Raw genomic sequence first — 25,110 nt, forward strand, 5'->3', positions numbered from 1 at the left:
CTTTTTCTTTATGGTCTCTTCGGTTTTACACCATCATTTTTGTGCTTCTTCTAAGCCTACTAAAAGACAAAAAGGAAGCAATTTTGTAAGTTAAAATGTATGATACCAAAAAACAAAAACTTTTGCAGGAGGAAAAGGAATAGATGAAGCGTTTCAGTTTAAGAGAACCAAGAAAAATTAGGATTGTCATTAATTTATTTTTACCTTTAGATGCATAGTTTTTCACTCGTTTTAGCTTTATTCAGTGATAATGGAGTAATCTTAATTTTAAAAATCCGGGCATATAATTATCTTAGTCACCGTACACCTAGAGGACTAAGAGTCTAAGAAGCTAGAACTCACAGGAATAGACTCGAGAACTTTAGAAATGGTGGGCGTAGCAGCTTTCCCTTATACAAAAAGAAAAAACGTGGATACGCCAAGAACCTTATGGTAGAACATCCACGGTAGAATCTGATCCAATCCAGCTGATGTGCTAGTCGTGATACATATATGTAAATTGCCCAAATCATAAAGTTACCAACTTTACAAATCCCAGAGACAGATCTGATCAAATCAATTCAAATCAACAATCTCTTTGATTACAATACTTGAGGTACACATAGCAATGCCTGAATCATAAAGGCCAGAACTTTACAAAACCCCCAAAGACAGATCTGATCAAATCAACAATCTTTTGGCAAAGAACCCATTCTCGAAACACTTGAAAGCAGAGGACTTTACATTACCTTAGGCTTTAGATTGGAATCAACACCGAAGTTCCAATCACGGTAGTAAGGAAAAGAAGGGGAAGAGCTTCGAGCTAGGTTCGAGCAATCAACCCTTGCCATTGGAGGATGAAGATGAGGCAGGCGAGGAATCAATTGATTGGAGCTGGGATATAATTGAAGTTGGAAGAAGGGTTCAGAAGGGAATACGAAGGAAAACAATAACTTTTTGGAAGAAAGGTCATCGATTGAAGAAAATAGGATGTGTCATATGATGTGTCAATTACTTATGTTTTAATTGGATGATTTTTTATGCTGAGGTGGATAGGCTCAATGGAACTCATATATCCCTTTTAATATAGTATAGATTTTTTGTCCATCCTCTGATTGCATACATCAATAGGCATACATATAGTACAATTATACTAGTTAATAATACAAAGACCTTAAAACATGTATTTTGAAGAATAAATACAAAATTTATGATATCTAAAGTATAAAAATCAGTAGATAAAAAAACAATAATCACGAGTTCTGGATCTCCGTCACAAAGCCGCAATGTGTATGTATGCATGACAACTGGTTCAATTAGTGATAAGATTATATAAAATATTTTAATATGGCTTTAATAAATAAAATATTCCATGGCATTGATGGTTTTGTGTTTGTATATAATCACGTGGATACTAAAAAGTTGATGAAGCACATATGAGTATGACGTGTCTATGTTGTACTATATCATTAGAAGTTTAGTCCATGTAATTAGGATTTTTCTTAGTAAAATAAATTTTCATATAAATGTGTGTGATGAACATCTGAGATAAAAAAAAAAAAAAGAACATCTGAGATAGAATGTAGTATTATATTAATCAAAGAACTATTTATAGCTTGATGTTCTAAAGAGCTTTATCTTTCTTTACTTTTCTTGCGTTAAATAAAGTTGTTATGATTGTAAAGCTAGGTTTGCGGTTCTGAACCGAACCAAACCAACAAAAATTTCTGGTTAGTTTAGTTAGTTGGGCTGTGAGTTCTGTTAATCCAGAGTGTTTATAAGAAAAAATTGGTTTTTAGTTCGGTTTGATAATCTATTTTCTAAAATTGGTTTTTAGTTCGGTTTGATAATCTATTTTCTAATTTCTTTTTTAAGACCAAATTTCGACTCATACTAATTGAATTAACCAAAATTTCAGACTGAACTAACCAAAAATACTCAAAATTTAACCAAAATTTAAATAAATATAATCATAAACAAAAATTTCTGTTAGTTTCGATAAATAAATAAACACTAAGCTATTCTAATAACGAACCAAATAAATCAAAAAAATTTGGTTCAATTTTGACAAGATTTTGACCAAACCCAACTATCCGAATTCCAAACTACCAGAACTGAACTACCCCAACTACCTTAATATGCATGCCTAGATAAAGCAATGCATAAATCTACTGGTCATAAGTTTAATTTATGTTAAGAACTAAGTTGTTATTTGAGTAGACGAAATTGAAATTATGTGCATTAACAAGAAATTAAAAACCAGGATATTCATCTGTGTTACTTTTTAATGAAAATTAATTGAGATGCTAGATATTCTTATTATCGAAAGTAAAATAAAGCTCTTTTGAGCAACATTCTCTTCCATCTTTTGAACACTATTGTATTTTAGTTTTTAGTTAAAAACACACTATAGTATTTTATTAGTACTCTAAAGAGATAGAATCAATCTTTATTCTGAATCTACTTAAAAACGAGGAATATAGAATATTTGGTCAATTTATCTTTTCCCGTTATAAATCTTACCAAAACGTAGAATCTTATGCGTGTTGGAAAATCAAGCATTAATTGATATCATTCTTCGTTCTTGAAAGATAGATCCGGAAAAATGTGAAAATGAAGAATGTTTTCATAATAATCCTACTTGTACGTATCAATACTTCAATAGCGAGATAATAATAATGACACTAATCTTAAGCCGCAAACAATGTTATAACATTATACAATGTCACGTTGACATTAGAATATTTTCAAAAAGAAAATCAGTTTGAGCTTTTCTCCTCTCACTACTCACTAGGTAACGCTTGGAACTTGGTATGCTATCTGGAACTTTCAGCATTAAAAAGTGAGCTCTGTGAAGTCTTTGAACACCTGAGTCCGAATATATTGTTCTTATAAAGGGTAACTAGAGGTTTTATTTATTACTTCATCCGTTACTAAAATATTTATATTCTAGAAAAAAACTTTTGTTTCAAAAAAAATACATATTTTTTTATTTCCAATGCAATTTTTGTCAACTAATAATGAAAAATTATGAAGTTCAAGAACATTAATTACATTTTTTAAAATTTTATTGGTTTAAAAATATAAGAAATATAAAATTACAAAAAATTAGTATGTATTTATAGCTAAATTTTAGTAATATGTTATATTAAAAAATATGAAAATTCTAAAACATGAATCTTTTAGGAACGGAAAGAGTATTTAGTACACGTATCACATATGATGTTTTGGACTTAATAATAGACACCATTTGACCATCAGAATATTTATCTTTTGATAATATATCTGGAATCTTTGGGATTGAATCAAAGGTTTTAGACTCGAATATTCACTATTCCAATGGATACCGTTTATGCCATTTGAGGAAAGTCTTCAGTTCGTTGTTTACTCATGTAAAAACTTCTATCATAAAATCTCGTCGTGCTACAACTTTATCCACAGAACAGTCAAATAGACTAATATTCTTATTTGGATTCAAATGTACCCGTTGGACCAAGTTTGAAGGATTGGGCTCGTACGGTTTGATTCTCCACTTGTGTGGGCTCTTAAAAGGCCAAGGTGGCTTGTAACTAGATACTACTGGTGCGGAGCTGAAATCAAAATTCTTTGGTAATGATGTAATCGACTGGAAATGGATATTGTGCATGATTGTTTCGTGATCTCTTTGTTTATGCTGGTGTTGGCTCATAGATCACATAGATATTCGTCTTGGATGCATCTTGATCAGTGTCTGGACAAGGGGCGCTGGTTTCGAATCCAACCCATGACATTTATGTTTTTCATGAGTTTTAAATAAATTAGTATTTAGTAGGCCATAAATATTAGGCCAAAAATTAATATTTAGTAAGTAGTATATTTTTCATGTGTTTTAAAAAAATGTGAATTTTTAAGGCCGGCTATGTGTACTACATACTATGTACTTGTCGAACACAATTTGACGAATGTGACACCATCTCATTGTGGTCATCACAAACTGCAAACAAAATAACATTTTTTTTGGTGCAACAAACAAAAAAAAAACAAAAAAACAAAATAGCTTAGTATCAATTAATAACGCACAAAGAAAATATAGAGTACTCGTGCTAAAGAGCTACCACTTGGCCTCGTCTAGTTAATACTAGCGTTATATGATATTATCTCCAGTGTAAAATTGTTGGAAATTTTATCATTCTTTTAGTTAATTGAATATCCGGTGCATGCAAAAAGAAAAGGAGCTTTTTGAATTCGACGTTACAGACTAAATCTATCTATATTAATAAAGTAGAGCAGAAAGGCTCCTCCTGCATCCACGTCAGCAAACTCTGTTCCTTTTCGTGACACGTGGCAGGCAATGAGAAAACTTTTTATTTTGATTCTGAATCTGTTCGTAGAGTGCAAACAGTTAACATTGAGCAATGGACTTATATTATTTTTTGGGCCCTTATAACTTTTATCATTGCGGCCCGATTTCGTTTTAGGGCTTAGTATACGCTCAAGCTCTTCCTCTTTGACGCCGTAATCCTTTCATTCGCCATCGTCTCCGATCAGATTTGCTGTAACGCTCTCCCTTCTTAAACTCATGCTTTAATTCAATCATTAAACTTCACTCCACCTTCTCTCCCACTCAGCCTCATTTATTCAAGCTCACCAGCTGCGTATGTAACAGATACAGTTTTGATCTATAAATAGGTCTTCTGGAATCGATGAATACCTACTCTGCTCAGATACCTGAAAGCCAATACTTCTTACGCATCAGCTTGAAATATTTCGTCTTCGTACGTTTTTCTCGCCAACCTGAAAGCAGGTCGTTCCTCAAACACGATAGAGATCCTATCTCCCCAGGTTCTGGAAAGCTCGGAATGTCAGAAAAGGTGGAGAGCTCATGAGTGTGGACATGCTTCTTCTCGATTAGTAGGTAAACCCGACCAGTTTATCTTTTCTTATGATTGGAAAGTGCGTTTTTCACAACCCTGAATGTGTAAAATTTGTTGTTTATTCTTCGAATGGTTTTCTCGAAGACAGCAATGACAAGGAACATTGAGATAAGAATGGCTGTAGCTACAACACAAAGGAATCATCATTAACCGAGTCATCAAATCGAGATTTACATGGTTCTTCTCGCCGGTGATTCACCGGAGCTCCAATGAGAGGCCATGGATGGTTCATGATCGTCTTCAAGTGCTCAAGCTCTCTCATTTCTGATATTAAAAGTTAGATTGTAGTGTTGTGAGTTTGTTAAGGTGAAACAGAGAGAGAGAGAGAGAGAGAGAAGTGAGATGAAGAAGGAGAAGAGAGTGAGCAAGTGGTGATAAACATGGAAGAATGTGAAAGCTTTGGGATTTTAATAGAGATAAAAAAAACTTTACAGGTCTTGAAATGTGATGTTTTTATAAGTAGATAGTGAACGTATCATGCGCACTATATTCTTAAGCAAATGTTTAGTTGATATTTGTTTGGGTTTGGGCTTAGAGTGTGATGATAAATTGAGCATGAGAACGAGAAGGAGCATGAAACGGAGAGTGTGACAGCAAGGGCTATTTCTGAAGTGCAAAGTGTCACGGGAGAGGTCGATAGTCACTAGAACATGCTGAGTTTATTAGAGCTGCAGTTTTTTTTGGTTTGTTTTTTTTTTTACAAAAGAGGAATGAAAGACTGTGTTTAATATGATTTTGGTTTGCAAAAATTAGTAGCAGGGAAGAGTCTGATATTAGTTTTTAAAAATAAGTTATGCGTAAGATGATTTTGGATTGCAAAATTTAGTAGCAGGGACGAGCCTGACATTAGTTTTAATAATAAGTTGTGTCTAAGATGATTTTGGTTTGCAAAAAGAAGTAGAAGGGGAGAGTCTGAAATTAGTTTTAAAATAAGTTGTGTTTAAGAGATTTTGGTTTGCCAAAAATAGTAGCTAGGAAGATGTCCGACATTAGTTTTTTAAATAAGTTATGTTCAAGAGATGCAATCTTTCGAAAATTTCTGTAAATTGAGGAATGAAAGTTGCGGTGGATGAGTCTGATTTTTTTAATTCAAGTTAAAAATAGAAAAAACTGCAAATTTTAAAAAGATTTCATAAAAATGATATTATTATTTTTAAATATCTATCTACATGAATTAGTTTTTATTATATTTGATATTATTTCTAAAATTTTCATTTTATTTTCATATTTTTTTTAAATTCTAACAATGATATCAAATTTTATAAAAATAATTTTATAGTTATACGTATAATTTCTTAACATAAAATTAGATTAAAATTTAAAGACCGGTTGAACCGGCTGGATCGATTCGACCAGTGATCCAATTAATACCGAGTCAATGTGCGTTCCATTTTTCAAAATATTGCAAAAGACTGAAATAAAATCTAATTTGTTGACTAAAAACATTTATTTATGCCTATAAAAACTATATTGTATATTTGTGATAATCATTTCCGTCACATAAATGGTTACAAATATAAATAAATTAAATTGTGAAATACAATATATACCTTCAAACAGTTATATAACTTTTATACAATTTAATGTCAAGAAAGATCTGAAAGGTTTAAGAAGAAAGACTCATCAAGTGGTAGTTAGATGATATAACAAAAATATATTTCAGACCAAAACATTTTAATGGAGTAAAAACAAACTTAATCAAATAAATATACATCAAAAATAGATAAAATATTAAATAAAAATAATTTACATTATTTACATACTTCTAAAAATGTAAATTAGCAACATCAAAATATTTACTCAGCCGTGAAAAATATGGGAAGCGTGCTTTCCCTTCCGTAAATATCATAGTAAAAATATGAGATATATATAGTTGATCCGTGCTTTCCATTCCAAAATTTTAGTCATGTTTTTGTAGTTTTTGTAATCAAATAAATATACATCGAAACTAGATAAAATATTAAATAAAAATAATTTACATTATTTACTTACTCCTAAAAATGTAAATTAGCAACATCAAAATATTTACTCAGCCGTGAAAAATATGGGAAGCGTGCTTTCCCTTCCGTAAATATCATAGTGAAAATATGAGATATATATAGTTGATCTGTGCTTTCCATTCCAAAATTTTAGTCATGTTTTCGTAGTTTTTGTATTCGTGGTTTCATTTTTAGTCATGTTTTCATATTCGTGATTTCATTTTTAGATGATCCGTTACTAATTTACTTTTTTAAATTTACTGATTCTGCTGATTTTTTTTATTTTAATATGTCATTGGTCTAACATACTAGATTGGTTTATATTAGCCAAATAAACACATCACTACATGGTTGGAATAACTAAAATAGATGATATTAGACTAAATGTTTAGTAGTAAATTTATCATTGCTGATGTAAAAATAAATATGGGTTATTATATTTTCTAGAAATAAATAACCCCGCGCTAATTTACATTATTTACTTACTCCTAAAAATGTAAATTAGCAACATCAAAATATTTACTCAGCCGTGAAAAATATGGGAAGCGTGCTTTCCCTTCCGTAAATATCATAGTGAAAATATGAGATATATATAGTTGATCTGTGCTTTCCATTCCAAAATTTTAGTCATGTTTTCGTAGTTTTTGTATTCGTGGTTTCATTTTTAGTCATGTTTTCATATTCGTGCTTTCATTTTTAGATGATCCGTTACTAATTTACTTTTTTAAATTTACTGATTCTGCTGATTTTTTTATTTTAATATGTCATTGGTCTAACATACTAGATTGGTTTATATTAGCCAAATAAACACATCACTACATGGTTGGAATAACTAAAATAGATGATATTAAACTAAATGTTTAGTAGTAAATTTATCATTGCTGATGTAAAAATAAATATGGGTTATTATATTTTCTAAAAATAAATAACCCCGCGCTAATTTACATTATTTACTTACTCCTAAAAATGTAAATTAGCAACATCAAAATATTTACTCAGCCGTGAAAAATATGGGAAGCATGCTTTCCCTTCCGTAAATATCATAGTGAAAATATGAGATATATATAGTTGATCTGTGCTTTCCATTCCAAAATTTTAGTCATGTTTTCGTAGTTTTTGTATTCGTGGTTTCATTTTTAGTCATGTTTTCATATTCGTGCTTTCATTTTTAGATGATCCGTTACTAATTTACTTTTTTAAATTTACTGATTCTGCTGATTTTTTTTATTTTAATATGTCATTGGTCTAACATACTAGATTGGTTTATATTAGCCAAATAAACACATCACTACATGGTTGGAATAACTAAAATAGATGATATTAGACTAAATGTTTAGTAGTAAATTTATCATTGCTGATGTAAAAATAAATATGGGATATTATATTTTCTAAAAATAAATAACCCCGCGCGAAGCGCGGACAAACCACTGGTAATTAAATATTACAATAGTCTAGTGAATAGTGATGATGATGCTTAGTTTTTTTAAATCTGTGGGCACAAGATAACCCAATCCATTAATCAAAGCGTCAAGGCATAAGTAGGTGTTAAGTGTCGACTGTTGACCGAGTGGTTACGGGGAAGAACACGTCCACAATAATTAAACAACTTATTAACCAAATCAGCACCTCACGGTCGCTGTCTCATCCCGCCGTCAAATTTAATGACGTCATATCACAGAAAATGAGAGGAAAGCTTAAAATACTAACGGTAGACCCACCGCGTTAGAACTGTGGTTAATCGACGTGGACTCGTTTTAATCGTAAGTCACGTCCCCATTTACCACGTGATCAATAGAAAGAAGTGGGACCCAGTGTTTGAGTTATTAAGGGAAGGGCGGCTGCTTTTGCTTACGTCACCGTGGGATCTGTCAAGCGCTCAACGCCCATTCAAGCGATTCCTTGAAACGGCTCTCGAGTGACGGTAGTGGGACCCTTAAGACGTGAGCCTCACGCGAGCTTCACTGAAACGCGGTTCCTGGGCCGCGCGTCCTCGTGATTGTGCCAAGTAGCCAAGTTTTCTCAACTTTTGATGAGCCCCTGCGTCGTTTTGTAATGCCAGAATCTGCGTATCTTTAATAACCTGGATTGCATATGTATTTCCTGAATATGTATGCATTGTCCAAAAAAGGGACAGTTTTACCTGTTCAATTTCAGTAAACATGTCTTTATCATGTAATTAGATGCTTATGATCGTTGAAGTTCACAATTACACATTCGACTGACTAAGATTAATTTGCAAAAAAAAACCTAGAAAACAACCACTTATTGGTTGATGCAAAAAAAAAATTGTAACTGCAACACATAGTATGTTTGAAGATGTATTTATTAAATTATATTTTATCCATTTTACAAATTAACAACGTTCTAAAGATTGCTTACTTCAATTTTAGTATATATTTAAAAAATATTCAGTTTTATCCAAGTATCTCAGCTTATAAACTAGAGAAAATGTTAGGTATTTAATCAGTAAAAATATACTCCCTCCGTTTCATATTAATTGTTCTAGAAAAAAAATTTTGTTACAAAATAAGTGTCATTTTCGGTTTTCAATAGAAAATTTATTAATTTTATTATGTTATTTGTTTTTCTATTGGTTGAAATATGGTTAGGTATATAGGTAATTGTGTTTTTATATAGAAAACATGCAAAATTAATTATTTTCTTAATTCGTATGCACAAGTCTAAAACGACACTTAATATGAAACAGAGGGAGCTAGTAAGAAAATATTATGTATTAATTAGTAAAAATATAAGAAATTATTATGCAATCATTAGTAAAAATATAAGAAATGTTTACATGTTCTCTTTATTCATGTGAAAAATCATAAATCGACACTTAATTATAACAAAAACGACTAGTAATGAAACACATCTAACATTTACTTTAATGATATTTAGTCTATTTTTTGTTACTTATAAAGAAATTATTTCTTAATATATATATATATATATATATATAATATTTTACCATTAAAAAACTTTACATGCAACAAGGAAAACTTTATAACAAAGCCATTTTAGTGATGATAAATGATTTCTTCAACTACAAAATACACATGAAAGCTAACTAAATAAAACAAATCAAAATCATTTTTTATAAAATGTATTTTACCGATATATTTATTGGATACTTATTCAGCTATGATTTCATTGCGACTAAGATTTAATATAAATAGTCGCATAAGAATAACATATATAGATATATATCAGTTGATCTAACTATCAAATCCAATAATTTTATTCAATACTATAGTTTTTACTGTCCTCAAATCCTACGAATGTATTTGGTATGATATTTTGTCGATGTATCCGACCAAATTATTTGATAAATATTTTTGTTACTGTTCTAACCATTAATTTTATTGGTATAATTTTTTTATCCTATCTAATAATTTGTTTAATATAATAACTTTTGCCGTTATAGCCGCTAATTTATCCGGTGTGATAAAATTACTTTTATATAGTCGTATCCGACAAATTTATTCGGAATAGAAAGTTTTTGTCGCTATAGTCTATAATTTTCAAATATAATCGAGTTTGTCGTTTATCGATAAATTATCCGGCTTAATGAATATCCGACAATTTTCAAATATAATCGAGTTTGTCGTTTATAGATGTTTTCCTTTTTAGTTATATCCGACAATTTTGTTCGATAAATAAATATTTTTCATCATGCCCTATAATTTTGTTTAATATAAATATATTTTGGTCATTGTATATTTTTTTTTTGAAAGATATATTTGGTCGTTGTGTTTACCAATTTTATTTGAGATAATAACCTTCATGTGGTAATGTGATATTGTAGCTTTAATATTCACATTTTACACAATAAGTTGGAATGTGGACACCCCAAATCATACCAATTTGCATTCCAAAACCAGTAACTTCAGTTAAAATGAGTAAAATATCAACTGTACTCATATCATATCTCGTTGAACGTACTGTGATTTGTGTAGTCCATGTTTAATTTCTTTTTAGAAAACCACGAGGTAGAAAATAAGAATCTTTAGTTAAAAAAATAAAAAAGAATCTTTGCAAGAAAAAGGCGTAAACACGTTGATATATGTAAGTGGATAATACAAACGACAAACCCAAAAAAACCGGTTCATTGTAATAACCCATCTAAATGGTTTTGAAAGGTCCCTAAATGGAGTGTAGGCATTAATCTCCTCACACTATAAAAAGACAGCTTCTCTACTCATCACCACAAGAGTCTTTCACCGTTGTTCTTGATTACCATGACAAAGAGTGGTTCGAAACCAAACCCAAACCCTGTCGAGAACAATGCGGAAGAGATTCATTACAGAGGTGTGAGGAAGCGTCCATGGGGAAAATATGCAGCTGAGATCCGAGATCCGTTTAAGAGAATCCGGGTCTGGCTCGGTACCTTTGACACTGCTCAACAGGCGGCGCGTGCCTACGACGCTGCAGCACGTGAGCTTCGCGGAGCGAACGCTAAGACGAATTTCCCGACACTCCTTGAGCTTCAATTTAAAGGCAGCGGTTACACTCGTGGTCCTAGAAAAAGCAGAACCGTCCACTCGGTCTCTCCCCTGGCGGCGAGACTTGCACCTCTGCATCTCAGGCTCAGCTTAGGTGGCAGTAGCGGCGGCGGCGCATGTTATCCTCAGGTTCCTGTTGCACGTCCTCTTGCTGCACGTCCTCTTGCTGCACGTCCTCCTGTTGCACGTCCTGTTTACTGCTGTAACATGACGGCGTGTGCTACGTGTGGGGCCGAGAGCGAGTCTGACTCGTCGTCTGTCCTTGAGTTCGAGGATGAAACTGAGGAGAAACCTCAGCTGCTCAACCTGGACCTTAACTTCCCTCCTCCGGCGGAATAGGTCGCTTCTCCAGACAGTGCATGCGTCGGGTCTTCTAAATTAAGAGAAAGTGCGTTCTCCTATGATAGTATCTTTATTTTTGTTTCTGTCTAAAAATTATATATTACCCGTTTTATAAGAATATCGTGATGGTTTAATAAGTTGACATGGGAAGATCGATGTATATAATATGAACGTGTAACAGAAGGTATAAGCTTTTGTTATAATCTTTTTCTTTCTGCAAGGATAAGAAAAAGAAAAAAAGAATATAATTATTATAGTAGTTTTGGTCGTGCGGTCGTGTTACAAATACTTCTTAATAGTGATAATTATAGTTGTATTATTCTATAAAATGAAAATAAATAAAATAGTTATCGTCGTCCTTGAAAACAATGGACCAATTAAGTGTTCTGCACTGCACACACGCACCGGTCGTGGGAGGACCCCACTCTTTGGCTGCGGTGAGGAACACTTCTTTACGCCTATGTCATTTTCATGGGCCCTACTGTTCATAGTTTGGTCGACCTTTTGACTTTCTGAGTTTGCAGAAATTAAATTAACTTAAAAGACTAATCCGACTATTTAACAAGTTTGGAATATTGAAACGATCGCGTTTAAGGAGGTTAAGATGATGAGGCGGTTTCAAAATGAGAGACAAGGAAGGTGCGATCTGATTGGATTCTTGTCCCCAAATTTGGTATCAAAAACGTATAAGCAGTTAAGCACTATCGCTTTGATCCAACGGCCAGCGTCTTCATCATCACCATCTCCACGTGGATGAACATAGTAACGTTCTCTACTTTTTTTTTTGAACACAGTAACGTTCTCTTTATTTTTGGCTTTTTGGAATTAAAAAAGAATGAAGCTACAAAAACCAGTAGAAAAACATTTGCATTCTTATCACTATCAGTTCATTTTTCTCTGTGACATATTACTAATATTTTACTATTAATGGTATGAGAGTGACGTTGCGTAAACACAAAGCCAGTCACGTTTTCTTTTTACTATTTAGGGTGTTCAGTTGTATTCATTTTAGTTTAAAATTTGTAAGTTTAGTTTTCTTTTAGTTTAAAATTTACATTTTTTTCACTTTCAAAATCGTTGATATAATATTTTATTAAAACATTTTCAATAACAAAAAGACGGATGTATCAATAGAATAATAGCAAAAAAGGAGGATAATAGCCTTAGAACAAGAATTAAGTTACATGAACCAGATACTTAAACGACTAAGGAGAACCCGTTATAGTGATAAACCACTCGCATTGTCAGCAAACCAAAAATAGTAGAAGATCACAAGAGGTTTTCAACCAATTTCTGTTATGGAGTGTTAATGCTCCACTAATGCCATTTATATATACTACCTTTGATCATTATTGTTGACACTGATTCAGAGAGGCAGAAAAATTAAGACGTTTAATATAAGCACTTCTATATTGAAATCAACTATTGTTGTACTTTTAGTAGTTATAGAATTACAAAGCATAAATCATGTTTGCTAACACAAATATGTGAAAAAAAAAACAAAATGCGATTCATATATACAGCTCCCTTTCAGAAAGTAGGAATGCATGCGGCTGAGAATCAGGAACGTATGAAGTGTAAGTGGACTTTCTTTTTTAAAAGCTAGTAAGTGGACATGAAACACAGAATTCGTATATACGAAGTTATGTCGAGGTCTTTAAAAGTTGAATATTTTAAATTTAGCACTAATTATATTCATGTCACGTCACTCGGGTGCTGGCACGACCGTCGACCAGGCAAAATGCATCTTGTATATATAGTGTCCGTCGGTTCTCCTTCCCACTTTAGCGTTGTTGTCGATCGTTGTTTATTGAAATTGTGTGTCAGTTTCATTTCTTATCGCTAATTCTATAAATGGATACTTACAAGCTGAAGTTTAAAGTAGTTAAAAAAAAAGAAGTTTAAATTAGTTACTGGTTATCGTTTGTTTCATGTTTTTTTTTAATCTTCTTTATCGTGGAACCAATTACTTGGTTTTTTACAAGCTGGCCGGGTGTTAAAACAAAAAAAAGTTTTACAAGCTGTCACAAACATCTTTGTAAAACTTTTTATTCATTCTTGAAATGATATTTATTTTTTTAGCAAAACAAATTTTACACTCTTTAACAGAAATAAATATTTTGTTTATTTCAAATGTGCATTCAAAGCCATTTACGTTACAGATTTAGGCTACAATCCAAAAATAAATGGGTTTGCGTGAAGGAAGTGTAAAATATTTCCAATCACTCCAGACACGTCGGTTGAGAATTAACTTCAGTTTAACTGGGTCACACATACAAACTCTGGTGTTTGTTTTGGTGCGGCCTCCAGTCACGTGGACGATAACGGCGGATACAAAACGCCGTTTTTGAACTCTGTGACTGTGACTATATGGTTTTAATAAAGTAACATTAAGAAAACTCTCACTATGAACACCCGCAACAGATGGTTCTAAAAGAGAGAGAGAGACGATTGAAACTCGTGCCAAAGTTCGAGAGATTCATTTGAATGATGTCATTCTACCATTATTTCATTCTTGTTTTGTCATTTAAAATTTTAAATAAATAATAATATTATCATGAGATGTTTAAGGAGGTCATTTCGTTTTTGAGACTTTGACCATTTCTCTGGTCGAAAGGAACTCACTTACTTATCTACGTATTTCTTTTTTGGTAACAAGAGATAACACTTTTGGTGTTAGCTCCGAACATTTGACAATATGATCAAGCATTCCCGTATCAAAATTATTTACACAGTTGTTCCCGAATTGATACCAAAAAGAAAAAAAAACAACAAACAAAAACGTATCATGTTAACCAAGGTATGTGATGGGATTTCATGAGCCTAAGGATCCCAAAATGGTAGGAATAGTGCCGGCCAACATCACAAAACTATTGTTGCCAGAATATATACATCATTCTCGGTGGGAGTTCAATACAAGAAACGTTATGTGATTTGGGAGAGCTGGGTTGCGGGTCAAACCCGCTCCGCTGACCCGCCAACCCGCGGGTAAACTGATTTTTTTACTCAAAAAATTTGACCCGCTTAACCCGCAAGAAGAAAATATGAAATCCGCACCTGCCCCGCTTAAACCAGCGGGTGATCCGCTAGACCCGCGGATAATATTAATAATATTAAAAATTATTAATTTAAATATTTTTTATTAAAAATAACAAGAAAATTTAATATTTAAATATTTTTATTAAAAATAACAATAAAATTTAATATTTTAAATAATTTTTATTAAAAATAATAAATACTAATCTATTTATAATTAAAATTAAATTATTTTTAAAAAAATTTCCATTTAAAAATAATATTTTAAAAAAAATCTTTTTTTTTAGTTTTTGCGGGTTGGCGGATACCCGCACTCAATTTTGGCTGACCCGCACCCGCCCCGCATAAAAGTCACTCAACCCGCACCCGCATCCGCGAACCAAAATTTTCAAATCACTCATCTCGCACCCGCTCAAATGGGACGGAGCCCGCGGATAATGATTCATATTCCCAGCACTATTTGGGAGCATAACGTAAGTGAGACATGGACATGATACCTTCACTCACACCTCTCAAGGTAACCAAACCACCAACAATTATCTCTTGTTTTGCAGTAAAAGAAACACACAAACCTATAAGGATATGAGGAAGAAGAGTGATATCAATTAGTTGACGAATAATGAGTTATAGATGAATGAATGGTAAAAGAGTGATTGCATTGCACAGATAAAGGCAAGCCCTTAATTATACAACTAAGAATATGCTTCCTCTCGAAAAAAACAGGAAGGAATAATAAAAAATAAAGATTAAAAAGATCCCAATAAAAAGAAAAAAAGAAAGGGGAAATTTTACTTAAAATTCATAAATACACCCATCTTCTGCTGAACAAATAAATTATACACATAAGTACCAAAATTCAATGCATCAACCAATGTCAAGACACACAAACACAAACACCAGTCTTATGTTCTCTCCATGTCTCAACTTGGGTTAAGATCACGTGATGTTTGGCCTAGCCATCTGCAAACACGAAGAACAAAAAAAGAAAAGTCATCAATCTGATTTCGATTTTTGAGGAAGAATGTAATGACTCTCATCCTCAGCCAAACCTTGAGAATAAGAATCTTCCAAGTGGGCTAACGTTGGTATTGGAAGCAAACTCTTTGCTTGCTTGCTTTCTTTTGTTTTCTGCATCATTGTTCACTGTCTTACCGAACACACGGATCGCCATGTCTTGCACTTCTTTCACTGACACTTCCTTTGAACTGCATGACAATTTTCAAGGTATATTGACAAATAAGATGACTAATAAAATCTATGCAATTGTGTGTTTCTTTTTTTACAGCTTCCCTCACCTTCCCAACTGTTCAATCAGTTTGGCGATAAATGCTTCAGAAGAACCAGGCTTTTCTCGTTCCATCTTCACTAAGGCTCTCGAAACTCTGTGTCCAACTGATCCTTTTGAAGTGTCACCCCCAACAGCCTACATCATTCGCAGCTTTTCTCAAAATACGAAAACTTTTTTCTCCAAATCGAAGCAAACTCTTTACTTATTGAGAGAAGGAAGATTGCCCAATGTTCGTCGATTAGAAATAAGGAACTCACCTCTTTCAGGGATGGTAAGAGCAATAGTGACAATGATGCAGATAATGATGCCAATTCAGACTCATCTTCATCATCACTCACTTGTTGCGATCTTATGAGTGGTTTTTGTTTATCAGAATCATCGCGGGAACTTCTGCAACGTAATTATTTCAGGTCAGAAATAAAATGAAAAAACCTGTGATCAGCTGAAAGCTTAGTGTATACTTTACACAAAAACTAACCTCAAATGATCAGAACTATCTTTTGCTTGTTCCCTTCTTTTGTTAACCTTCCCATTACCAAGTCTTTCCCTAGCATTGCTCCTTCTGAAACCTGCTTCAAGTGCTACCTTTGCCTGTAAGAAGAAGGTACAACGAATTGAATGAATGAGTAAGAACACTGGAGACAACTCAAAAGAGAAAAGTATTAATCAAGGTTAAGCAACCTCTGCAAGATTTGCTATGCTATCTTCAGAGGCACTTGAACTTCTTTCTTGAAGCCCTAATCTTGATTTTGGTGTTCGAGGTGATCCAGAATCATCATTCTGCCCACGGACAACAACCGTTCCACTTGTAGAAGCATCATCAAAAGATGTATACCTGCTGGTAGACTACACAAAGCTGTAATTAGACATTAGACATAATAGTTGTTGGAACAGCAAGACAGGGACCAAGGTAGAGCATACAGACTTGATCTTAAGAAAAAAAGGAGAAAGAATTTCCAATACCCCAGAGCTTAGATCACGAAATACTGAAGATGATTGAGAGCTTCTGGGAGATCTTATGACAACAGTTCCAGAACCACTGAGTGATGAATCATCCTAAAATTCAGAATGACCAGGATGAGACAGTGTATGATCTACCAAGTAACGTGAAACACAAGAGGCAAAGGATCTTACCTCTTCTTGACAGTCATTCTGATAAGAATCTCTTTTAAGAAAACCTCCTTCAGAGATTTCGGGGACTGCAGCACCAGAAGTGGAAGACAACTGACTAGCACTGGCTCGTGATGATTTTTGAAAACTCTGATCAGAAGTAACTTCTTGGCGCCTTTCCCTGGATTGAGGAGGCTTCAAAGCTCTAACAGTTCCAGCACTCTGGGAACCCCCAATGCTAAAATCCCACCCGGCATTTTTGATTGTTCTTCCCTGAAAACTGTAACTACAAGTTCTCAGCATGGTGATAACAAGAAATACAGAAGAAATCCCAAGAAAAGACCATTGATCCAACCTAGTTCCAGAAGTTCCATGGCCTCTGTCATCTCTAGCCACTCTAACAGTCCCAGATGATTCAGCCGGAGATTTCGGATCACATGTTGGACTATCTTCGTCCTCTTTTACTTGGTACTTTGGCCGCTCCCTTCAAACAAAAAAAAAAGACAGCATAAGAATTCTTCCTGTCCTGTAATTTCTTTTGGCATAAAGCAGACAGGTAAAAAGGAACAAAGTGGAAAACCATCTACATATCAAAACCGCATATGTATTGTCACACAACCAAATAAGCGGAGAAATAAATCAACACGGATGACGAGAACAAGCATCACCTTATTCTCTCCAGAAGTTTCGGGCTTTTCCTAGCACTCTTTATAAATCTATGTTTGAGAAGTTCTTTGGCACTTGGTCTCTGAAAGTATAAAGGAAGAGTTGCATGAGAGATCTTGGTACGCCGTGTCTGGCAATAAAGAGCAGAGAATGCACTACAAATACCTCAGCAGGAGCCTTTTTCAAGCAAAATGAAACAAATTCCTTCAAAGGACGAGAAAAATGCTCATCTAACTGTGGAGGAAATTTAAAAAAAACGTTAAATATCGCAATCAAGACATATGGAATTATCAAGTTTCCTCTAGAAAATGATGCATTCCAACCATCTAACAAGCTACTGTCGTGCCAAAAATAAAATAAGAATTATGAAACCTGAGGAGGGCTTTCCCGGGGAATGATAAAAAGCACTCTCATAGGATGAAGGTCAGCAAGGGGAGGTTCTCCTTTTGCCATCTCAATCATTGTTATTCCGAGAGACCATATATCTGCCTGGAAACGATTTACCAATCCGACAACAGAACAGAGAAAATATCAGAAAGGATACAAACATGTAAAGTCAGAACATATACACAATATTGGGTTAGCTATAAGAAGTAAAGAAGATGCAAGATACCTTCTCATTATACCCTTCTGAATTTTGAATCACTTCTGGTGCCATCCAAAACGGTGTTCCTACAAATGTCTGTCAATTTTATATTATTAGTAAATGCAGCACAAATAGTTGTATAATAACACTTAACTATCACAGGGAGAGCTACACATAGTAAAGTTATATCCTTCAGCTTTCATGGGATCACGTATGAGATAAAATTATTAACATGTTCGAACATTGGAATCACAAGACTTTGAAAACGTGCACAAAATTATGTGACGTAGTCCACTAAAAGTGCACAAAGCCACAGCGATAAGGGTAGAAAAGTGAATGGAAAGCCTATTTAAAGAGAACTCTAATTCCTCGAACAATAAGCACTATAGATGATGAAGAAAGAAACACGATACTGAACCAGGAGTTTCATTAGCATAATAAGATAAGCACCTTTCTCCTTGAAATTGTCCGGGTTAATTGTGCAGATACACCAAAATCCGCAACCTGAATTGTGTGAAAGAAGTTGGCGATCAGAAGTGCAACTAAACCACTCGGACATATAAGAAACTTACGAATTTAATGAATTGAGTTTCAGAAGTAGAGCATACCTTAACATCTCCATTCTCGGACAACAAAATATTAGCGGCTGCAAAATAGGAAAAAGAAAACAATTTTTATGCAATAAGCGACAAGAACACAGTTGGATCAAGAAAAGTCAAAAGATTTTCAAATATATCAGCAGAGCAAAACCTTTGATATCTCTGTGGATCTTTCCTTCAGTGTGGAGATATTCAACAGCATGAAGTAGATCCCGCGTAATACAAGCAATTGAAATTTCATCCAATGGATGCCCAGGTTGTAGCTACACTCGTAAATCGCAAAGAGGATCATAATTTGCACCAACAAGTATAGAGTAAGAAGTGCACAGAGATGTGTGAAATAACGAACCAGGTCAGCAACTGAGCCACCAGCCATATATTCCATGATGATCCATAACTTGGTCTGGTGGAGGTAAGAACCATAGTATTCGGTAATGTATGGGCAACGGCATTGTGACAATACTGAAATTTCCTGCGGTTAATAACAGAACGTGAACATGACGAGCTTGCATTGCTAATAATTACCAAAAAATTTAAGTTAATCCAAGAAAATACCTTCTGTATATCTTCAATCTCGTCTTCTCTGCCAGATATGAAGTAAAAGGTCTAGTTAGTAAACTATAGCTATCTCTCACAGTCACAGAAGAAATCAAGTATCAATGAGAAGCGCAATTTTAGTAGAGAGCGAAAAGAATGATATCCAAAAGCATAAGTGAAGACTAGCGAGAAAAATCGTATTGAGAAGGCAGATACTTACGATTCTTCCAGATCAATAACTTTAATGGCAACTTCTTTGTTAAGTTCCGAATCAAACCTGAGAAGCAGATGCAAAAGCTCAACATAAGAATAAGGCAGACACACTGTTTCTAGTCAATACTGATATGAAAGAGAGAAAATTAATGCCACTCGGATTCTCCTAGAAACAAAGGTTGGAATATATAATATATATATATTTCTCGCCAGGAAGATCTCAAATTACATAATGTCAATGAGTTAGATGAACCTAAGTAGCCCCTTCCCCTCACAAAAAAGAAAAAAGAAGCCTCCTTTGAGACCAAGAAGATATAAGATCATCTTACGCTTTGTAGACATCACCAAAGGATCCTCTCCCGATTAACTCAACGTGGCTAAATCTGGCCCCAGCTGCCTCTTGTAAACCGGCAACACCATCCATTTTCTCACTGCAGATTTACGATTAAATTCCAAAACTTGAGATCTATCATTACTAAAGTTTGATTGATGATCTAGACATTCATTCAATTGGAAAATCGAGGATCGCATTCAGATTACCTGATGGTTAGACGAAGTCGCTCGAATATAATATACAGAGAGATCTTCTTCCTCTTTTTCTCTCTCCCGAGCACCAAGGAGAGATCGAGAAGAACAAGTGCTCCTCCTCCTTTCCTCGATTTGATTTCCCTTTCTACTACTATGAATATAAACTTCAATGACCCGACCCGACCCAAGTTACTATCCGACCCAAGTTAAAGTGGACCTAATATTAGTGGGCCATAAGGTAGGCCTAACCCAATCCAGAGCAATCAATATTTAGTTTAGGAAAGCACGAAAACAAAAAGATTATACTCCTTAAGATAGATGATCTTTTATCTTCTTGGTCACAAAGGAGGAAACGAGTAGCACTTGTTCATTACACAAAAGAAAACAAAAAGGAGAAAAGAAGACATATTTCGTCTGGGTTTGTCGAGGCAGGTTTGGAAAGTCAAACGGATTCTGATCGGGTTGATATTTTGTGGGAGGTTTCTTTAGTCAGTGGGTTAAAGGTTCACCGAAGGAGTTTAGATTACAACTGTTGGATTTTCTGTTGTCTGGGTTTTAGTGAAGCTGATCGTCATAGTTATTCATCAGTGTTGTCTTGAGTGTTTGGTGAATCTGACTGTTGGATCTTCTCTGATTGAGCTGAATTTGGCAGAGGTGTCATTGATTTGTTCATCTTGGATTTGTACGCGGGATTAGTCTCCGGTTGCCGGAGTCCTAGTAAGCTGAGGTCGTCTTGTGGCTGCCTGTTTTGAAGCTTTGGTGTTGCTCTCTTGTTGTTGTTGTTGTTCTTGTGTTGGAGATAACTCTTTGTAGCTAGAGTCTCTGAAGGTGTTGAACACGGAGACGTGGTTGTACTCATACCCATTTATATAGCAGATTTTTGAGTGGACTACGGTCCTGTTGGTTTTCTCTTCTCACATCGAGGAGGTTTCCAACGTAAAAATTGCTTGTCTCATTTAGTTATTTCCCATGTTCGGAATCGCGCTAGGTGTGAGTCGAGCGGTTGGTCTGGACCTAGCGAGTTGGAAAAAAATCGGAGATAATTTTTTAATGATTATTCAATTTTCTGATAAATTATAGATATGAATAGGTGATTTCCGTTTTTGGTAATGATATTATCTATGGCAAAGTGGTTTCTGAAGCTTAAATATAAGGGACAGTTCGCGAGTTTGATCCCAGTCTCCGACACTTAATTGCAGAGCCGCCACAGCTTTATTCCACCGATTTCATCCGTTTCTTTTGCGTTTTTCTTGATGTTTATACTTAATATTTATAGATTTAACATCTAGAAACTCGATTATAAGCTCAAAACCTCAAAAAACTTGAATTTTTTTGAGGACTCCGAGTTATTGGCCGAATAAGACGAAATTGCCTCGCTCAACCTCCGCCTAGTGTTTCTCCGCCGCTTAATCGGGCGGTGCGGGCCGCTTTTTAGAACTTGGGTTATTTCTTATATTATATGTTTCTATCGTCGAAGTATTTTTGTCACAGGTTTACACAAGGTCAGGGAAACACGATCATATATTCCGCTGTGCCATGTTTTTTCCAACAAAGTGGTATCAGAGCCAGATTTAGAGCTTTGGGTTTGATAACTTTGGGTTATTGTTCGCTTGTGTGAATGATAGAGAATATGGGCATGATGATAAGATTGAATTGTGCTAATTACTATCATCTATGGAAGGGAAAGATGGAAGCTCTGCTATTTGTTAAAGAATTCCATGTTCCAGTCTTCGAGGAGAAGAAACGTGAAAAAAAGACGGATGAGAAGTGTAAGTTGCTGCATCACCAAGTGTATGGGTTGATAAGGCAGTGGATAGATGATAATGTTTTGCATCATATTGAGATTGAGACGGATGCTCGTTTTTTTGTGGAAGAAGCTGGAGCAGTTGTATGCTAGGAAGACCGTAAATAACAAGATGTTCATGCTCAAGAAATTGATTGAGCTGAGGTATCAGGAGGAACTCCAATAACAAATCATTTGAATGTGTTTCAGGGATTGCTCAACAAGTTGTCTGATATGGGCATTAAGTTTGATGATGAGATTCACGGTCTGTGGCTTCTCGGTACTTTACCTGATTCTTGGGAGGTTTTCAAGATGTCTCTTTGTAACTTCGCGTTGGAAAGTGTTATTTTGATGGATTCAGTGAAGAACATTGTTCTTAATAAGGAAGCAAGAAGGCAGTCGAATGCTAGCAGTCCGCGTTCAGATGTCTTTATTATTGAATCATGGGGGAGGAGTTCGAATAGAGATCCCAAGAAGGACAAGAACAAGAGCATGAGAAAATATGATAAATCACTAATAATGAGTGTTATTTATGTCATAAGAAATGGCACATGAAAAATGATTGTTGGAAGTTGAAGAACAAGCAACAAGAAAATCAAGAAGAAAAGGTAGATCGGGTGACTGTCACCGAAGATCAGCTTCCATTCTTCTTGAGGGTGATGCCATTAATGTCGCATCTCAAGACACCAGCTGCGAGATTGATGGTGGAGCTACGACTCATGCAACATCACAGCGGGATTTGTTTTCTACCTATACCACGTGTAACTATGGCTATGTGAAGATGAGAAATGATGTGATGGCTCAAGTTGCTGGCATTGGTGATATTTGCTTGGAAACTATTCTTGGGACTAGGTTGGTTCTTAAGGATGTTAAGCATGTTTCCAATAAACTTCAAAACAAATATACCAAACCAATCACATCAACTAAAACTCAACGACACATACATCGAGTCAGTTAAACAAATACAAACTACATGACCAGCTATTTAACAATTTACAAACTTACTTTCGCAACGACACATACATCGAATCAGCTAAACAAATACAAACTACATAGCCAGCTATTTAACAATTTACAAACTTACTTTCACAACGAAGAGACGAAGACGACAACCAAGATCAGTAAAATTATCTAAACAAAAAAAAAACAGAGTAAGTTATAAACACTGATAAATACAACTAACAATGATTTTTGTTTACATATTACCCATCAAATAAAAGATAAACAAACACATCCACAATAGAAGATACAAGAGACAATCTCGAAAGACACAAAGGCGGCAACAACAGCTCCACTGGCTCACTCCTCTTGTCTTATTAAAATATCTTACATGTCCAATGTCAACATGCCAATGCTATTTTCTTCTTATGAGAAATACATAAATTCGTTTAAAACTCATTAAAGTCCAAATACTCAGAACTGTCACTCATTTTATAGTTATTTCTACAAGTCTTCATGTATTTGTTTTAAAGGTCCGGTAAGAGCAACATGTTTAAAAATAAAATAAAAACATATAACAAACATAATAAGGATAATAAAAATTATTGCTTAATACACACAACTTACACAACTAAACTCGAGAAAAAATACTCAACAACTTTAATATAATTTATGTACTCTCAACAGTACAAAAAAAAAATTAAAAAAATAAACAAATAATAAGTCTCAGTGACACAACAAACAACAACACGAACTATATCAATCACATTACTAACACAATTTAGTCCTTCATAAGTGGAATAACAATGCATACACAATTCATCATCACAACTATAATCCTATAACAATAAAAAAACTTGAAAAACAACTCAAAACGTAAAATTCACAACTACAATAACCCTAGCAAATATTGAAATAAAACAAGAACTCTGTCCATAACTCCGCGCTTGCGCGGGAGCATATCCCTAGTATTTATAGGTGTACAGTTGATATTGTTCAGGTTTTCTTTAAGATTCTAAGAGCATCCTTATTGCTAGGACCAAGATGAAGTTTCTTAGGATAGTTTATTAATATATGTAGATTAAGAGATGAAGTTAAGATACTTGCGTAAAAGTGGAGATTATTGGTAGATACTTTTGTTGGTTCTTAGTTAAATAGAAAATTTAATTTTTTTAGTAAGTTATTTGTGTTTAAAATAAAAACATATAACATTAAAATAGAAAACATAAGAAAACTACAAAGTTGAAAAAAAAATTACAGGTTGAAAAAAAACATTAAAAATGCAAAAAAACAATTTTTTATTCAATTCATAAAAACTTAAACATGAAATGTTAATTTTCAGTCCTAAATTGATCCATATATTTTTGATCAAATCAAGTTTTAATTGTTTATGGACTGGTCTATCCCGAACTCTTACTCGACGATCAAGTGATTGAAAAGCTCAGTAGGCATCTTGACGCAACAAAGAAAATCCCCATCTTGAAACGTGTCATCTTGAGTCTCTGTACGTCGTTATCTTCGACAATCATATTATGGAGTATGATACATGCTCTCATAATATTGCTATCTTGGATTTGGGCATGAAATCGCCGGCGAAATTTTGGGATGACGGAAGAAGAAATGAGAAGAACGATTGGGATTTCAATTTTGCCACCTTGTCGGCGTCGAGAGAGTTCGAGAGAAGAAGAAATGAGAAGAACGAGAGAGACACTCCTTTTTCGTACACAAACCCTAGACCCAACTAACATGTGACACCTGCCCTGAAAGACGAGTCCGAGAACTTCTTAACTAAGAAATGAAGAGAGGCCCTTTTGCAAATGTTTTCAATATTTTCATTTTATTTCGACCCATAATAACTAAGAAATGGGCTTAAGATATGGCGATAACCATGCTCTAAACTAATTTTTTATCAAAGTAAAATACATAGATGACGTTGACAAAAAAAAAAAACATAGATGACAACTGTGAGAACAATTGTTAAGTATGGTCTTTAATATGTCTACAGGGAGCAAGCGTAAAGATGCAAGGCTTTTGCTCTTGTGTTCATAACATAGAGAAACCTCCTGCAGCTGGAAAGAATTCGTCAAGGTTTACCGCCCGTTTCTCCTAC

General features: G+C 34.2%; 2 protein-coding genes and 1 long non-coding RNA gene across 5 annotated transcripts; 2 read left to right on the forward strand and 1 right to left on the reverse strand.

The window, feature by feature from the left end:
- Positions 1–4,491: 4,491 nt before the first annotated feature.
- Positions 4,492–5,641, forward strand: LOC125604577. The gene is made up of 2 exons (XR_007336312.1): positions 4,492–4,873; positions 4,981–5,641. It is a non-coding gene; the product is annotated as an uncharacterized LOC125604577 (long non-coding RNA).
- Positions 5,642–11,032: 5,391 nt separating this feature from the next.
- Positions 11,033–11,900, forward strand: LOC125604575 (ethylene-responsive transcription factor 4-like). The gene has a single exon (XM_048774881.1). It carries the CDS (start codon positions 11,110–11,112, stop codon positions 11,710–11,712), a length of 603 nt encoding a protein of 200 aa, XP_048630838.1. The 5' UTR covers positions 11,033–11,109; the 3' UTR covers positions 11,713–11,900.
- Positions 11,901–15,390: 3,490 nt separating this feature from the next.
- Positions 15,391–20,450, reverse strand: LOC111212485 (germinal center kinase 1-like). Of its 3 annotated transcripts, none has more exons than XM_048774880.1 (21): positions 20,291–20,450; positions 20,080–20,181; positions 19,758–19,814; positions 19,556–19,583; positions 19,350–19,472; positions 19,152–19,263; positions 19,010–19,047; positions 18,852–18,905; positions 18,429–18,497; positions 18,188–18,304; positions 17,981–18,049; positions 17,818–17,897; positions 17,505–17,633; positions 17,174–17,429; positions 17,003–17,095; positions 16,721–16,885; positions 16,518–16,630; positions 16,297–16,426; positions 16,047–16,174; positions 15,801–15,956; positions 15,391–15,711 (listed from the first exon to the last, which is right to left on the reverse strand). In XM_048774880.1, the coding sequence occupies exons 2-21, from the start codon at positions 20,172–20,174 to the stop codon at positions 15,672–15,674; spliced, it is 2,052 nt and encodes a 683-aa protein (XP_048630837.1). In that variant the 5' UTR covers positions 20,175–20,181; positions 20,291–20,450; the 3' UTR covers positions 15,391–15,671. The 3 variants fall into 3 exon arrangements, with proteins under 3 accessions (XP_048630837.1, XP_048630836.1, XP_048630835.1); XM_048774879.1 differs by having other exon boundaries at positions 16,297–16,429; XM_048774878.1 differs by having other exon boundaries at positions 16,297–16,429; positions 17,174–17,633.
- Positions 20,451–25,110: the final 4,660 nt, after the last annotated feature.

This window comes from Brassica napus, unplaced genomic scaffold (genome assembly GCF_020379485.1).
Source record: "Brassica napus cultivar Da-Ae unplaced genomic scaffold, Da-Ae ScsIHWf_570;HRSCAF=852, whole genome shotgun sequence".
Lineage (NCBI taxonomy): Eukaryota > Viridiplantae > Streptophyta > Magnoliopsida > Brassicales > Brassicaceae > Brassica > Brassica napus.